Source organism: Bufo bufo, chromosome 4, assembly GCF_905171765.1.
Source record: "Bufo bufo chromosome 4, aBufBuf1.1, whole genome shotgun sequence".
Lineage (NCBI taxonomy): Eukaryota > Metazoa > Chordata > Amphibia > Anura > Bufonidae > Bufo > Bufo bufo.
The window spans coordinates 572755500-572773802 of NC_053392.1; the positions used below are offsets into that span (position 1 = coordinate 572755500).

The 18303-nt window shown below is 43.8% G+C and overlaps 1 protein-coding gene across 2 annotated transcripts in view; it reads right to left on the reverse strand.

Annotated features, from left to right (window-relative positions):
* PLEKHH2 (pleckstrin homology, MyTH4 and FERM domain containing H2) overlaps nt 1–18303 on the reverse strand; it is a 165360-nt gene that overhangs the window by 11955 nt on the left and 135102 nt on the right. For both annotated transcript variants that reach the window (XM_040430337.1, XM_040430338.1), the window contains exons 15-23: nt 15652–15810; nt 15356–15436; nt 13353–13532; nt 12762–12870; nt 11823–11935; nt 7482–7661; nt 6224–6321; nt 2687–2864; nt 206–361 (exon numbers count right to left, since the gene is read on the reverse strand). In XM_040430337.1, coding sequence (XP_040286271.1) covers nt 206–361; nt 2687–2864; nt 6224–6321; nt 7482–7661; nt 11823–11935; nt 12762–12870; nt 13353–13532; nt 15356–15436; nt 15652–15810 — 1254 coding nt within the window. The remainder of the gene's footprint in view (nt 1–205; nt 362–2686; nt 2865–6223; nt 6322–7481; nt 7662–11822; nt 11936–12761; nt 12871–13352; nt 13533–15355; nt 15437–15651; nt 15811–18303) is intronic.

Consider the following 18303-nt stretch of genomic DNA (forward strand, 5'->3'; position numbering starts at 1 on the left):
TGTTTAAACCAGGTGAAAATACAATTTTTAGCCCAAAATGAGTAAAATGCAATTATAAAAAAATTGCCCCCAAAGGTGTTCATAGCCTGTAAGAAATGTGACTTTTCTTGTACGATGGAAACTACCTTGTGCAGAACTGTTGGAGTTTTTTGTCATCGTGGACTCCACAATCCTAACTCTTTGTGTAATATTCAGTTGTACACACCTTGATGTTTCCCTGCAGACAATGTTCAAGCTCCTTTCCTGATGGATCATCGGTAAACAAAGCAAATCCAGACTGTGCCGGGTTCCTCATACCTATGTCTTGGTTCAATGTGCAAAGAAATTCTTCTACTGTTGTAGATGCATCAAATCCCACCACCTATGATCAGTAAGGGTGTTAGCAGAATACCTCAAGCGTACCTCACTGTGCTCCTCAATCCTCATGTGTAGTAAGGCTCTGTTCACATCAGCATAGGTGGCTCGGTTGGAGCCTCTGTCACAGAATCCATCACATTTCACAGCAAGTGCTGCATGCAAAATGATGGACACCTCGGCGGGACATGATGGACACCACTATAATGCCTCAGTCAGTGTTTGGTCAGTGATTTCCATCAGTGATTTTGATCCAAAACCAGCTGCGGCTCTAAACAAAGAACAAGAGCAGATCTTTCCCTTATACCTTATTTCTGTGGAGGCTCCAATCCTGGTTTAGGCTCACAATCTCTGATGGAAAACACTGACATGTGAATGAGTCTTAAAGGGAACCTGTCATGTGGATATTTGATTATAATCTAACTTATTATATACAATCATTAACTACTAAAAAGTGCCTTAGATGTATTCACTTACTGGTGTGACAGATGGTTATCTCATAATATACACACAAAGATGCCTCATGCCGCATGCTAATGAGCTGATTTGAGTCCAGCGTGATGTCATTGAGTCCAGCGTTATTTTTATTCAGAGCTATAGCCACTCCCCTGCCCACCTGCTGCTGATTCATATAGAAAACTGTCAATCAGCAGCAGGTGGGCGGGGAGAGTCAGGAGCTCATGAATATTCAGGACTCATCATTATGAGCTGGAGCTTTTCAATACAAGATGTTGGCAGATTGACTGGGTCAATTAAAGAAAGTGACCCAGCATTTTGCTAAGAGAATCAGTCACTTATTTATGTTGCCCTTAGTTAGAACACCATAAAACTGGTGACAGGTTCCCTTTAAATCTATAAAGCCTCATTCAGACGTCAGAGATTGACATCAGTGATTGTGAGCCAAAAACAGGACTGGAGCCTCCAAAGACATAAGGTATAAGGGAAAGATCTGATCCTGTTTTTTGTTTAGAGCCGCACCTGGTTTTGGATCAAAATCACTGATGGAAATCATTGACCAAAACACTGACGTGTGAATGAGGCCTAACAAGGGATCGCAGTGTGGTCTCTTGTCTAATAGATGGTTCTAGAGCACAGGGGAAGGGCTGGGAGGTCAGAGGAGGAGGGTGAGGACAGTAAGAAGCTTTAGCAAGAGAGGAGTGTGTTGCGGTATGATGCTCCTCACATAGAATAGGGCCTATGAGGACTGCAGAGTAAGACCTCATGCACACGACCGTTGTTTGGGTCCGCATCTGAGCCGCCGTTTTTGCGGCTCGGATGCAGACCCATTCACTTCAATGGGGCCCCAAAAGATGCGGACAGCACTCTGAGTGCTGTCCGCATCCATTGCTCCGTTCCGTGGCCCCGCAAAAAAAATAGAACATGTCCTATTCTTGTCCGTTTTGCTGACAAGAATAAGCATTTCTACAATAGGTTGCCCGTTCCGTTCAGCAAATTGCGGAAGGCACACGGGCGGCTTCCGTTTTTTGCAGATCCGCAGTTTGCAGACTGCATAAAACAGAACGGTCGTGTGCATGAGGCCTAAGGAGTACAAAGGAATTGCTGAGTGCCCCAGTGCAAAGGACTGTGATAAAGAGACAACCGGCAGGTGAGGTCTTTGAACACGTGTGGTCGGAGAGGGAGTCTCCCGTTCCCCATGCCTGCTCCTGAACAGAGACCATCACTGCCTGGGTCAAAGCTATTCTTTACAATCGTTATTACTTTAATACTTTTTCTTGTTTGCTCTAAATTTAAGACTTCAGTAAAGTTCAGTTAAAAACTGTATTAAAGTCAAACACTTGGATTCCATTGTGTGACAGATGCAGAACAGCGTGGCGATGTGAACAGAGCCTAACTGTATATAGTCTGTATACTGTAATCTCAGCTGTTTGTGCTCCAGAAACCGACAACCAAAAGTATATGTGACAACTATCTAATTATCTATCTATCTCATATCTATATATCTATCTAATTATCTGTTTATTTATTTATTTATCTAGCTAATTATCTATCTATCTAATATCTATCTATCTCATATCTATCTATCTAATTATCTAATATCTGTCCATTTATCTATCTATCTATCTCATATCTATCTATCTATCTATCTATCTATCTATCTATCTATCTATCTATCTAATTAATTATCTGTCTATTTATCTATCTATCTATCTAATTATCTGTCTATTTATTTATTTATCTATCTAATTATCTATCTATCTATCTATCTATCTATCTAATTAATTATCTGTCTATTTATTTATTTATCTATCTAATTATCTATCTATCTATCTATCTATCTATCTATCTATCTATCTCATGGTATTGCTGTCACCTGGTATGTGCCATTCATGAAGTGCACAGGTATACTGAAGGGCAAGGAATGGTGGTATGGATTGCGAAGGAGAATTGAAAGAATTTCCATCCGGGAAGGTCTGGCTTCACGGTCTCCATTTTGTTGGGTTCTTTCTACACAGCGCTGGCAGTATATAGCGTATTTTCCAGCCTCGCTCCTGTGACAAGGGGCAAAAAGTATGAGGGTCGCATCATATATCATACAGTATCCTTCAGCAGCGGCGCTGGATTATATCTCAGTAGCCACAATATACTTCACACTACAACTTCTACCATATCCTACATAATAAAAGCTTTGTCGCTTTTATGTCGGTGCGATCCGCCTCTATGTCGCTGCAATCCGCCGCAATTAACCCCTCAGGTCCTGAGGGGTTAATTGCGGTGGATCGCAGCGCACAGTCATAGAGGCCGGGTATGGGATATAGCTGGCACACGCAGGCTACGTTTGTATTCAAGCATTAACTGTATTCACACAGTGGCCACAGTCCCTCCCTTCTACTCCCCCTCTTCTCAGTATTATATTAATGCCGTCCCCACAGTATTAAATCATTGGTTGCAGTGGCCCCAGGGTCCCCTCCCCTCCTCACCCAATGGTGCAGTGGCAGCTTCTGATGGGAGCCCTAGCAGTGTAATGCTGGGGCTCTGATCGGGTCCCATGGCAGCCAGGACGCTACTGAAGCCCTGGCTGCCATGGTAAGCTCCCTGCTGCCGTGTGCACAAAGCACAGGGCAGCAGGGACAGTGTAAAGTCCCATTCACCCTAATAGAGCTCTATTACAGTGAATAGGACAAGGGTTCTAGCCCCTAAGGGGGCTAAGGCTACATGCACACGACCGCGGTGTGTTTTGCGGTCCGCAAAACACGGATGGCATCCGTGCGCGTTTCGCAATTTGCAATTTGCGGAACGGCACGGACAGCCTTTAATATAACTGCCTATTCTTGTTCGCAAAGCGTGGACAAGAATAGGACATGTTATATTTTTTTTGCGGGGCCATGGAACGGAGCAACAGATGCGGACAGCACACAGAGTGCTGTCCGCATCTTTTGCGGCCCCATTGAAATAAATGGGTCCGCATCCGAGCCGCCAAAATGGCCGCCAAGTGGGTCTAGGTCCAAAATTTTTTTTAAAAAGTGAAAAAAAGTAAAAAACAAAACAAAAACCTTTCTATATACACATATAATTGGTTAAAAATGTAAAAAATAAAAAACACTAAACAGGTTTGGTATCGCCACGTCCGTAAGGACCTGCTCTATAAAATGATCATTTTACCTTTACTGCATGGTGAACACCATAAAAAATAAATAAAAACTATGATGGAATTGCAATTTTGCCCACCGCACTTCCCAAAAAATTGTATAAAAAGTGATCAAAAAAGTCATATGTATCCAAAATTAGCATCAATCAAACCGTGACCTCATCCCACAAAAAATTAGCCCCTTCATAAGCCAATTGTCCAAAAAATAAAAAAATATGGCTTTCAGAAGATGGAGACATGCTTTTATTGAATAAAATAAAGTAAAAAAAATGCACATATTAGGTATTGTCATGTCCGTAATGACCTGCTTTATAAAAATAGCATGTTATCCAACCCATCTGGGGAACACCATAAAAAAAGAAAAAAAATATGTGGCAAAAAAATATATATTTTTTATTACCTTACATCACAAAAAGTGTAATACCAAGCAATCAAAAAGTCATATGTGCCCCATAATCGTACCAATCAAACCGTCATCTCAATCCGCAAAAAATGAGATCCTACCTAAGACAATCGCCCAAAATTAAAAAAATATGGCTTTCAGAAAATGGAAACACAAAAACATGATTTATTTTTCAAAAATGCACATATTAGGCATCACTGTGTCCGTAACAACCTGCTCTATAAAAATAGTATGTGATCCAACCAATCTGGTGAACACCATAAAAAAATAAAATATGTGCCAAAAAAGCCATTTTTTATCACCTTACATCACAAAAAGTGTAATACCAAGCGATCAAAAATTCATATGTGCCCCAAAATGGTACCGATCAAACTATCATCTCTTCCAGCATGAGATCGTAACTAAGACAATAGCTCAAAAAAACAAAAAAAAATAAGGCTTTCAGAAAATGAAAACACAAAAACATGATTTTTTTCCAAATATTTTTTATAGTGTAAATCTTAAATAAAATTAAAAAAATAGACTTATTAGGTATCGGCGCATCGTTACGACCTGCTCTATAAAAATATCACATTATCTACTCTGTCAGGTGTACATTGTAAAAATACAAATAATAAGAACTGTGCCAGAACCGTTCACACCAGCGCGCCGACCAATTAGGACCAATTAGGACACGGAGCTCCACATGCCGCCTGCTGCACCCACACCTGCGCGCTGGCAAGCAGGTCGGAGCGCCACCATTTCTGTTCATTAGTCCCAGCTGCCATTTCTGTTTGTCAGTCACAGCACTATCAGTCATATAGAGAGGAGCCCCTGTCAGCAGTCTGACCTACCAGTCTCTACCAGCAGTCTCAGCACCAGCAGTCAGTGCCAGTCGTACAGCCACAGCCACCAGTCATAGTGCCAGCAGTGTCAGCCACCAGTCAGTGCCAGCCATCTCAACAATCAGTCAGTGTCACTAGCCACAGACACCAGACTCAGCCACCAGTCAGTGCCAGAATTCTCAGCTACAGCCAGCACTCAGTGCCAGCAGTCTCAGCCACAAGCTGCAGCCAGCAGTCCCCGCCATAGCCACCAGTCAGTGCCAGCAGTCTCAGCCGCAGCCACCAGTCAGTGCCAGCAGTCTCAGCCACCGCCACCAGTCAGTGCCAGCAGTCTCAGCCACCAGCCGCAGCCAGTGCCAGCAGTCTCAGCCACCAGCCGCAGCCAGCAATCTCAGCCACCAGCCACCAGTCAGTGCCAGCAGTCTCAGCCACAGCCACCAGTCAGTGCCAGCAGTCTTAGCCACAGCCACCAGTCTCAGCCACCAGTCAGTGCCAGCAGTCTCAGCCACCGCCATCAGTCAGTGCCATCAGTCTCAGCCACAGCCACCAGTCAGTGCCAGCAGTCTCAGCCACAGCCGCCAGTCTCGGCCACCAGCCATAGCCACCAGTCTCAGCCACCAGTCAGTGCCAGCAGTCTCAGCCACCGCCACCAGTCAGTGCCAGCAGTCTCAGCCACCAGCCGCAGCCAGCAATCTCAGCCACCAGTCACAGCCACCAGCCTCAGCCACCAGTGAGTGCCAGCAGTCTCAGCCACAGCCACCAGTCTCGGCCACCAGCCACAGCCACCAGTCAGTGTGGTCAAGTTCCCTTGCCATTTAATATAGACTGTTCCTACTAATGTTTATGCACTACTGTTCTAGCGGCTGTTATTGTAACGTCTAGTCTACTATTATCCAAGTCCCTGGCGAGCAGGCTTCACTTTCCCTGTAAAGAGGTCCCGTAACATTACCAGATGTGACCCTAATGATCAGCCTGGGGGACGTGTGCCCTGCTGGTCAGGAAGATGAGCCCAATGGAGTTTTTACTGTGGAATACCTGACATCCGCATTCTTCTTCAGGAAAAGTTTCAAGAGCCAGATGTATGGATGCTGAGGGAGGAAGAGGCCGACACACAAGGCCAGGAGCTGCCACCCCTGTGAAAATACACACAGACCTATCAGATATGTGACACTGAGGTGCACTTAGGTACCTGCACAATGGGGGCGGTTTACAGAAACTCTGCATAGATATCCTTGCGGATTTCTGTGTTTTCACATAAAATCTGCACCAAAACCTGCATGTGTTACTTGCGGTTTTTGGTGCGGATTTGATGCAGTTTTCCACGAAAAATGGCACAAGCAATAGACATGCTTCGGAATCCAAAAACCACACGGCAGGTCAATATCTCAATCTCTGCATGGAAGAAAAAAAGCAAAGTGAGGGCATGGGATTTGTCTAATCTCACACATGTTTTGGTTCTGCATTAGCGAACGTTCACACGACGGAATTTTGGCGCATACATCCACGCCGAGCTTTTGCCAAAAACCTGCCGATGGCCATGTCCTTTCTGCCTCCTATACATCTCAATGGAATACAGTGCAGGACGGCAAAATGTTGGCTTAAAGCTGAGGTTGCGCCGAGGACGGACATGTCCCTTATCAGTGCGGCCGCGGCTATAAGCTGCCACTGAGACGTATGGGAGACAGGAAGGACACAGGCAGGTTTTTGCCGAAATTTCCGCACCAAAATTCCACTAAAAAGCCGTTGTGTGATCGCCCGTTACGCTGAATTTTTTCTGTACGAAAATAAGTGCGGAAAAAACAATAGTAATCCGCAATGTGTGCAGGTAGCCTTAGTGTGTTTGGTCAAGACAGGGTTAATTTCCTACCCTTTAATAGTGACAGAGGTTTCTGATCCCTGCATTAAATCTGGGAGAGGAGTCTGGTAGAGGCGTACTCCCCGCCCAGAAAACATGCCGAGCATGCAAGTGTATGGCGGAGGGGAATTCTTAAAACAGGGCTGGCCTGAGAAACCACAGTACTGCCGGATCCCCTACTGGACCCAGGTACTGAAATAATATTGGCTCTGAAAGTCCAGCAGAAAACCACATTTCAAGCTGGTTTCGAGACAATCAAAACTAGTCCTATGGGTTAATTCACAAATTTGAATTTATGATTAATATAACCTGTTATGTAATTAATAGTACATGTTCACATGTTCTGCAGAGGTGGACGATGGGCCCTCAGAATCCCTTTCTCTGGGGGCCCAAAGCACACCGATCTGCATTTTAGATACTGCTTCTCACCCACTTTACCTGGATAGGACTGGGCTGGTTGTGCGGCTGCCTGTATCTTGTCTGCTTGATAAGCTGGCAGTAGATCTCATTCTGGAGCTCAGGATGGGTGAGGCAGACCTGCAGGGCGCTTTGAGCCAGGGAGACATGATAGTCTATGGCGGGGGAATCGACTGCGGCATTGAGGAAGAGCTGGCAGGTCTGGAGATAGGTACAAAAAAAATAAAAAAATCAGCACCTTATTATGTTATACTGCAAATAAATGGTATGGATGTATCACGATAAGTAAACGCAAATTATACGCAGATTAGAGAGAAATAAGGTCAAGCTTCTGCGTGACGCCACCGCCCTCTAGTGGACACCTAGGAAAACTGCATGATAAAAGACTATGAATTTACAGCATCCGCTCACTATCAGGGTAGGTCCACGTGTGACTGTAAATACATTGAGGTTGTTCACATGTAGCAGATACACCCTGAATTTATCACAGCATATTTTGAATACCAACAAAGTGGATTTTAACCCCTTCAGCTCCGGTCCATTCTCCGTTTTTTTTTACGTTTTAGTTTTCCACTCCCTACCTTCCTGAAACCATAACTTTATTATTTTTCCGTTCACATAGCTGTACAAGGTCATGCTTTTACTGGACAAGTTGTACTTTCTAATGGCTCCATTCAATATTGCATACAATGTAGTGGGAAGCTGAAAAAAACAAACAAACAAAAAAAAAAACATTCCAAATGGAGTGAAATTGGAAGAAAATGTGATTCCGCCACACTTTTATGGGTTTAGTTTTACAGGGTCCCTGTGCAGTAAAACTGACCTATTACCTTCTTTCTCTGAGTCAGTACGATTATGGCCATACCACATTTGTACAGTTTTTCTTGTGTTTTAATACTGAAAAATAAAATAATTTCTTCCTTTTATCACCATATTCATAACTTTTTTTTATATTTACCTGTACATCTATGGAGCTGTGTGAGGGCTCATTTTTGGGGTATGATCTGTAGTTTTCAGTTATACCATTTGGGGTGTATATGACTTAATTTTTTTTAATAAAATTTTTTGGGGGAGGTGAAGAGAGGAAAAATTGGCGAATTGGTTATTTAGATATATTTTTTTTCATTAAGGCATTCAGCTTAAAGCATAAAGACATTAATATTTTAATAGTACAGGGATTTTGGGATGTAATGCCTACAATGTTTATTTTTTTAATTTAAAATTTTTATTATGGGTAAAGTTTATATATATACCGTAACTTTTTTAATTTTGTTTAGCCAGGGGGCAGATCACTTCTGCCTTACACTGCAATGAATTATCTTTGCACTGTATTGCAGATTCCCTATGTTCTTATGGCGCCCTGTCACTTGCAGGCCTCAATAACAACTACAGCTGTAATAGCATGGGTTTCTTCAGAGACCAAGGCCATTGCAATAGCTCCCTCGATATCCACCCGGGAGAGCCACAGGAGAGCAGTGCTTCCAGGGAAAGCTACCTCAGGTATCGTGGTCACAATTGACCACTGCATCTGAAGGGTTAAATGTCTGCGATCGGCGTTAATGCTATGGCATCCTTGAGCTGGCACCATCTTTATTTCAGAGAAGAAAGGGATGCAAATGAACTCTTAACAAGCTCCGCCTCTGATGCCACCAGATGTAAGGCAGCTATTCTAAAAGTCAATGTTTGACCCTTTAACTAGGCCTTGAGACATGACTCGGATATTAACTAAGCCAGCACCTCATCTGCAGACAGCTGTTTCGGGGTGATTGCCCCTCATCAGTGCAGAGCAGAGAGTACTGGCTTAACTGGGTCAGGATTTGGAGGGTATTATTTCTCCTTAGGGAGAGAGTGCCTTTCTTCCCAGAATTCCAGAGGACCATGTATGGCCTATAAGTCTGCTCATGCTGATTAAGGCGCTCTCTCCCCAAGGAGCAATAGTACCCCCCCAAATCTTTATTTCAGGTCTGTTATTTTTGCATCTTTATTCCTCCTGGCGCCCCCCACCCCCTTTCTTTTTTTTCTATCTAACAACTCCCTTTTCCACTTTTTCCTTTTGGGAGTGTGAATTTTTTTATTAAAAAATTTCTTCCACCTAATAAAAAACAACAACTTACATTTGGCAGAAATCTCACTGGGGGAAAGGACCCATGCCAAGCTTTACTATGAGGCCCTATGAGATCTGGGCGTTCCCCTGTCGGGTATGCATGTGTTACTGAGCTGACCTGTCACAGATATGTCCATGAGCCGTAATAAATAAATAAAAAACTCGAACCAAATGTAATGCAATGTAATGTAAAGTGAACAGAAGTCAAATGTTAGAGTTTTCCAAATTTCCCACAGAAATAGGATGATGTATTTGAAAGGTTTGCCAAGGTCGGAAGGGTAGAATCATGTTCCTGTCATAATAAATAATCCTGCATGTCTTAAAAAGTCCTCATTTTCAGATTTTGGCGGGGGGCAGAGCGTGCACTACTTATTATGTGGATTCCAAACACTATGGGTCAATGAGAAGTGAATGCACTTATGTCTTCCCGGTGTCAGCCTCCACCAGGCACAGATTACAGGTTGAGGTGCAGGTATTTCTTATCCCTCCACCTCCCAGGATGCCGCCGAGCCCTTCCTCCGTCCGTGCGGGTGATTTTCTGCAGCTGGTTGCTCCTCGTGTTTTCTCTGCAGCATATTTCCACTGTAGGTGTGCAGGGCCGATGACATAAGAGTCTGCGGCTCTCATGTTACCCGCGTGGCCCACGCCTTTACAGAAAACTCTACAGCAGCATTTGAAAGTGGTTAAAATATTAAAAGCTGTTATTTGCTTTAACGACAGAAGACATTTCATAAAGTTAGGCCAAAAGTAACAGGAACATATTTTTGTTATTTTCGTGAAAATTTCCTGTTCAAATTGGAGGAAAATATTACATTCTGAAGACATAATGTTGGTAAAAATTCAATTTTCCAATCAAATTGAATTAAAAGATATAAAATATATAACTGTATAAAAGCTCAACATATGTACTGTATCCCACCAGGATGTGCCCTAATAGAGGATATAACAGTGACAGAGGGAACGCGTTCAGGTCATCAGCACCATGGAGCACCGTAGTCAGCAGCTAGATGATATACGGTGCTTTCCTAACCTCGCTAGGGTGCTGATCTGTACACAGCTGTAGCAGGAGGGCCCCAAGCGGGTGGTTCCTAGAGCATGAACCCCCCTCCCATGAGCTCTCAAAGGACCCCCCTTGAGTTGATTACTAAATGCAGTGGGCTCCCCCTAGTGGCGACTGCAGGAAGACAGAATTATATCATTCAAAGAGGACCTGCCCCCTCTCATGTCTGCTGTAGGCTAGTTTCACACATGCGTCAAAGAAATCCGATAGGCAGTCCTCCTGGATCCGGCATAGCTGCATAGTGGCTCGTACCCGCCGGACCCCACTGACTATAATTGAATGCAGAAGGGATATGGACATTCCCTGGCACATATGCCGGGATTTGACCGGACAAAAACCATTACGTGCAGGAATTTTTGTCCGGCCGAATCCCAGCTGATATGCGTCCGGATCCCGGCCGCATCCCATTTTGGTCAAAGGGGTCCGACTATCCGGCTATGCTGGATCCTGGGAACTATACAGGATTGTTGATACATGTTTTAAAGTAGCCTTAGTAACTACTTGCATTCCCTTTGTAATAACAATTCTGAAGCATCATTTCCTAGGACTCTATGTTGTGCGAGAGATTTATGAATGAATTTTCAGCAGTCTACAATAAAGGTCCATCTGGGTGGTACCAGTTTGGGGTGTGTCCTGCACAGTGTGCCACTTGCAGCACTGATTGGATGTTGTCAGACTGCGGACAGAAACCACCCCCCCCCAACTGGTAACACCCAGCTGGACCTTTTTTTTGCAGACTTCTGGAAAATCATTTGTAAACTTCTAGTAGGAATAATAAACAATTGGCACAACAGAGAGTCATAAGAATAGATGCTCCACGGGCACTCGCATCAATCCCTCTCCTCGGTGGGGCTCACTAGTCTAATTTCCCTTACACAATTACACACACATTAGGATTTTTGGAGTCTGGTTGGAAACATGGCCCATGTCGACACGGGAAGAACATACCAACTCCATGCAGATATTATCCTTGGAATCAAACCCAGGACCCCCATGTTACTGATATCATAACCAGACATTAGGGAATTATGAACTGGTGCTCTACACCATGGCAGAGATTAATCAAAACTGGTGTAAAGGAGAACTGGCTTAGTTGCCCATAGCAACCAATCGGATTCCACCTTTCATTTTTCACAGCTATTTTGGAAAATGAAAGGTGGAATCTGATTGGTTGCTATGGGTAACTAAGCCCTTTTACCTTAAATAATTTGATGGCTTCTGTCTGTAACGCCTCTGACGGTAAAGTGGTAAGCGGAGAGGTTATGGCTTCCTTGCTGTGGCACAGAGTCGGATGTCTCCACACTTGTGTGCCTAAATAATAATAAAAAAAATGTTAACTCTATAGCATTTGGTCAATTTCAATGCCACGCTGCAAATTAAAGGGGTTTTCTGCTCCAGACAATTCCTACTTAGTAAAAGGGTAATTTAAAGGGATTTTCTAGGTGTTTAATATTCAAATCAGTCGGGGTCCACTCCCAACACCCCCCAATCAGCAGCTTGAAGAGACCACGGGGCTCCATGTGCACCACAGTCTTTTCCTAGGGCTAGGCCATTGATATCACGTTCATCACACGGCCTAGTATGCCAGGAGCGGTGGCCGTGCTTACACACCATAGGAAAAAGCACTCCCATGGTCCCGGCCACCAGAGAGGCCGGCACTTTTTCCTATAGTGTGCAAGCACGACCACCACTGGATGGATTGCAGGGTGGTCGTATCCATGGAAGTGAGCAGTGTATAATCTTATGGGAAAATGAATCAAGCCAGCAAAGGAGACAATATGGAGAATCACAGTACATTAGGAAGTGCCTTGTAGTAACTTTCTCTCTACATGATAAATGCCACTTGATGGTGAGACAACCCCTTTAACAATAAGTGCCCCCTGTTGGCATCCTGAGTGACTGACTGTAATCTGTGGGAAAACCGGGCAGTAAGTGTTCAGGTTCCCTACAACGCCACCACAGGAGAGATGAAGAATTACATAGTGATCTGTAATATCAATTTGCTGTCTGTATAACGCAGGACAGGACCGGTCCTCCAGAGTGAGAGGCGCTCCTTGTCACTGCTCTCCACTTTGGCCAAAAGATGAGGATTTGAAACCAAGGAGCCTCCTGTAATTTGGTAAATCACATTACTTACATGATTCTCCATCCAGGCTCAATAGTTTGCAAACCAACTGCTCAAACTCTGTCCCCACAGTAGCTCCTGTCACTCCGGCTGCCATGGTTAAATGGTAATGCCACGTATCCTAGAAAACACCCGCAATATTAGTGTTCTATACACTGCATGTCTAAATGATGCAAATACATGAAAAATATAGGAAAATATTCCTAGCCACTGATGTCCATCATAAAATGTATAACACAATACCAAAGAGGTGGACATAATCACTAGTGTCTGAATCTATCTATCCATCCATCCACTTATCCACCTATCTACCCATCTCATATCTATCTATTTACTATCTATCTATCTAATAAAATAAGTGGTAAGAGAAGTGGACCCCCTTTATTTACCCTTTCCTGCAATGTTTCAGCCATGAACAATGAGGTCTTTGTCTGTAATATCTATCATATATCTATCTATCTATCTATCTAATATCTATCTCCAGTGTTTAATATCTATCCTATATCTATCTATTGGTAAACACATTCCCTGTTTCAGGATCATCCCATCAATCACAGGACAGCGTCCAGCTATCTCCACAATGTACCCGAGAGTCATACTTACTTTTTCGTGTTTGGATCCAATGAGGATATATGTGGGATCCTGTTCTTTGGGGTGGATGACGATGGTGTAATGTGTGGATAACAGACTGCGTCCACTGGTTTCGTAGTCCTCATCAGAGTCACAGGACCGATCTACTTCCTCTACTTTTGCTTCCCAGAGCTTAATCTGTCCCAGGGGAAACTACATGAAAAAAGTAAAAGACAAAAACAATATCATCAAAGATTTATAATGATGTAAAGTTGGATGGTACTCCAATTGATTGAGTGTGTGGGCAACAGGAGATGGTTCCCAGACCAAGTAATAATGAAAATTCAGACTCCTGTACTCCACTTTGCTATTTAGGTAAATGCTTTATTTCAAAGAGCGGTTTCCAGTAAAAAAAAAACTTTTTTCGGCATATAGCCATCTTCAGCATAACTGGTTGAGCCGCATGGATAGAAGAAAAAGCGTAGAGTTGAAGCACCCACAGTGGGTTGCAGATTGCTACAGTGGTATGGGGCTCTATGGACCTGGTTGGCGTGCAATAGAATAAGGCAGTGGCCTGAAAGAAATGGTGCCCTTTCTTTCAGGCCACGTCAACCAGGGCCATAGAGCCCCATACCACTGCAGTAATCTGCAGCCCACTGTGGGTGCTTCAACTCTACGCCTTTTCTTCTATCCATGCGGCTCAACCAGTTATGCTGAAGAAGGCTATATGCCGAAAAACTTTTTTTGACTGGAAACCGCTCTTTGAAATAAAGCATTTACCTAAATAGCAAAGTGGAGCACAGGAGTCTTAATTTTCATCAAAGATTGATAGTCATGGGTGAGAGGAGCAGGAGAATTGTCTTTTGCTTCTACCGTGGAACGTCCTTAAAGAGTCACTGTCAAAAAACCTCTGACATAGAGACAGCACAGAAATGCTGATCAGTGCCAAGACCCCCAACTGATTACTAGAATTAGGGGGCTGTGTCTTCTCAATCCCATGCCCTTTCAGATCTCAGTGGATTTCTATGTAGATCTGTGTACGGGCCATAGACCATATTTTGCCTCATCATAAATTGGATGCATCTCTAGCAATCCATGCACCAGATAGTAAAAACTATTCCAACCCCCTTACTGGGGTATATTTTTCTCCAACATTTACTTCTGTTTCCAGGCATAAATGTTGGTAAATTTTTTAGGGCTGATGTCCCGGCCCCTGCCACTCCCTTGACACTCTGGTCCCACTGTTTTATGTGGGGCAAATTTCAAATATTAAGCTACAACGGGCAGGGTCATCAGGCCAAGTGTAAAACTGACAGTACAATACACTGCAATAGATAACTATTGCAGTGTATTGTACCTGCAATCAGATTTTAAGTCCCTGGGTGGGAAGTTAAAAAAGGGAAGTAAAAAAAAGTAAAACATTAAAAAATATAAATTTCAAGTAAAAAAATCCCCTTTTTCCCATATCCACTCATTTATAATAGGTAAAAAAAAATAAAAATTAATAGACTAGACATAATTGGTATCACTACGTCCTGATTTTTACTTATCCTGCACAGTGAACGCCTTAAAAAAATGAATGAATTGCTGTTTTTGTCAGCTCTCCTCCGCAAAAAAAAGAAAGAAACAGCAATCAAGAAGTCATGTACCCCAAAATGGTGCCAATAAAAACCACAGCCCGTCTTGAAAAAAATAAACCCTCACACAGATAATTTGATGGAAAAATAAAAATGTTACGGATGTTAGTATATGGCGACGCAAAATACAACAGATTTTTAATTTAAAAATATGATTCTATAATGCAAAAGTAAAAAAACTATATTAATTTGGTATCACCATAATCGTATCAACCCGCAGAATACAGTTATCATATTATATATAAAGCATAGGGATCCCATTAAAGAATAAAAAAACAAACCCTCACAGTATTGCAATTTTTGCTCATCTTTCTGAATTGACAATCGCACATGTATTGCACGTGCTTAAATGAAAGCTTACCCTTCTCGACCATTGTCTTACTATATAAATCAGCTTACCTTCTCCTCCTGACTGCGGAAGTAATATAATGTCTTTCCCACCAGTGTACCCCAAACTCTTTTAGAATATCCATGTTTGACCTGAAAATATAATAATACAGTAATAAGGCATTCTGTAAAACTAATGCATTTTTTCCAAATCTTACATTCTTCCATGGCAGGCGAACCCTTTCTGGCTGGAGCCTCTGCAATCACTAGCAGCAGCAGGTCCGGCGCCAGGCATGGCTGGCAAACAGTCCCGGTACTGTTGTATGGCCACATCATAGATTCTCACCTTGTACATTCACGTATCGTACCTTTGTTAGCAGCCCCTTTACTGTTGGCTTTACGTCAGGCTGCGTGAAGAGCACGCTGGCCGCCTGGACGCGGAGGACGTTCTGCAAGACTCTGACCCACTCATCCAGGATATTCGGAGAATCTGCTGTCAGGTAATACGTCCGCTTCTCTGTCACCAACTAAACAAGGAAGGTTCATTAAATATAGTTTTTGGTGGTGAGTATTTTGTTTGTTAACTTACCAAAACTACTGGATTATAACAGAAAATGGGAATACATTTTTATTTTTTTATTTCTGGCGCAGAATCTGCGACTGTTCCCCACTCTCAGGCCTAAAGCGTATCACAGGCAAGCAGCTCTGGACTCATGCCGGAAGAGTCCTGTGTCCTGGACTACAAAGCAGATAGTGGCATGGAGGTGAGTATTTGAGTTTGTTATTTTTGTTTGGCACCTTAGGGCAGCACTATTGGGCCACTATGAGGGGGGTCATTACCATTACTGGGAGGCACTATGAGGACATTAGTACTACTGGAAGGACTATAAGGGGGCATTTTTTCTACTGGGACACATTATGGGGACTTTATTACTATTGGGGGCACTTTAGGAGGATGTTAGTACTACTTGAAATACCTCCTGGAATAGTCTCTGTGTGATTGAAAGCTGACCCACGGGGGTCTTAAACACCAGTGAGGGCATCGAGGGGTCAGGCAAAACTGTAGTCAGGGCAGGCAGATTATGGGCTTAACGGTAAATGGTCCAAGGTCAGGGCAAAAAGCTGAGGGTAAATACGGAGGTCAGGGAGTGGATGGTCAGAATCCAGTAAACATGCAGAGGTAGGTACACGGGTAGAATTTGTTTTTTGGTCACCTCCACTTTTGCTCCCATCCTTGGGCGTAAAAGGACCTGACCCATTAGTGACCTTACTATTGTTCGTCATTGTTTATGTGGTTTGTCTGGTAGGGGCTCACCATCTTAGTTTTAATCGTCCTAATCAGAGGCGTATCTAGTGAAAATGGCGCCTATGGCAAGCACTGAAACTGCGCCCCTGGGGGGAGAGAGGAAGTAGGATCACCAGCGGCCCTGTCTGCTTAGCACATACGCACAATCGCACCTGATGATGACTTTAAGGCCTCTTTCACACTGGGGGGTGGGGGCGTCGGTGGTAAAGTGCTGCTATTTTTAACGGCGCTTTACCGTCTTTTTTGCGGCACTGTTCAGCCGCTAGCGGGGCGCTTTTAACTCCCGCTAGCGGCCGAGAAAGGGTTAAAAAAAACGCCTGCAAAGCACCGCTTTGATTTCAATGGGCAGGGGCACTTTAGGAGCCACTCCTACAGCGCCTCAAAGATGCTGCTTGCAAACGCACTGCTCCAGTGTTAAAGCCCTCTGGCTTTCTTCACACAGGAGTGAATGGAGCCGCTCTTTCAGGGCGCTTTGCAGGTGCTACAGCGCTACAAAATAGAGCACTCCAATGTGAAAGCCAGAGGGTTTTAACACTGGAGCGGTGCGTTGGCAGGACAATAAAAAAAGTCCTTTTAGCCACATCTTTGAGGCGCTGTAGGAACAGTGTACACACTGATTCGAAAGCGCCACTGCCCATTGAAATCAATGGGCAGCGCCGCCGAACCGCCAGCAATGCACCGCTGCAAGCTGCATTTTGCGGGCGGTTTTAACCCTTTTTGGGCAGCTAGTGGAAGCTCAAAGTCCTGCGAGCCGCATATTTGAGGCGCCCTGCTAGCGGCTGAATAGCGCCGCAAAAACTACAGTAAAGCGCCGCTCAAATAGCGACGCTTTACCGCCAATAGCGCAACGCCCCAGTGTGACAATAGCCTAAGCCTGGCATCATGACAGTCTCAAACAGAAGCAAGCAGCCCATCCAATATAGTGCTTGCACAATATGGATTAAATTAATTATAATTATGCATAGCCATAGATATAAATAAAGTGATTTGTGCAACAGCAGGTACAACTTGCACAAATCACTTTATTTAGGATATCTATGCATAATTCTAATTTATTTATTCCATATATTTAGCAGCACTATATTAGGTATTTAGCAAGGTTACATTTATTAGGTTGCCTGCAGTGCTTGGCAGATTGCAGAATGTCAGTACATCATTATACAGTGTGATCATGATGTGTGTGTGTACCGTAGCAGACTAGCAGTGCTGCCTGGCTGGGGGTCCAATCGTCCAACTTCTCACAGTTCTTCTCCTCACTTCACCTCAGTGCAGTCAGTCACGGTGACTGAGTCACCTCACGAGTGACACGCTTGGATAAATGAAGCTACGATACGCAGAGGAGGGTAGGCGGAGCTTGAGGCGGAGCTGGAGGCGGAGCCTCTGCAAGTTAGCAGATACACGGACGGACTGGGCGATCCCATTCATAGAAAATCATGGGGGCGCCTGTCTTTCTCCTACATGCCAGCCCTCAGTCCAGACTGTCCAGCCAAGGTAAAAGTACTTTCCAAGTTAATTTGCGTGCCGCCGCCAGCGCTGGGGCTAAAGGAGGTGGCTGCAGAATGGGTGGGAATTTTTTTTTCATGATATTTTTTTTTTTGTCGCCCCCCCCGCTTGGCGCCTATGGCACTAGCCATGGCTGCCATAGCTTGGATACGCCACTGGTAATAAAAGATAGATTTTAATACGTTACTGCCCCTTTTTCTTACATATTTCG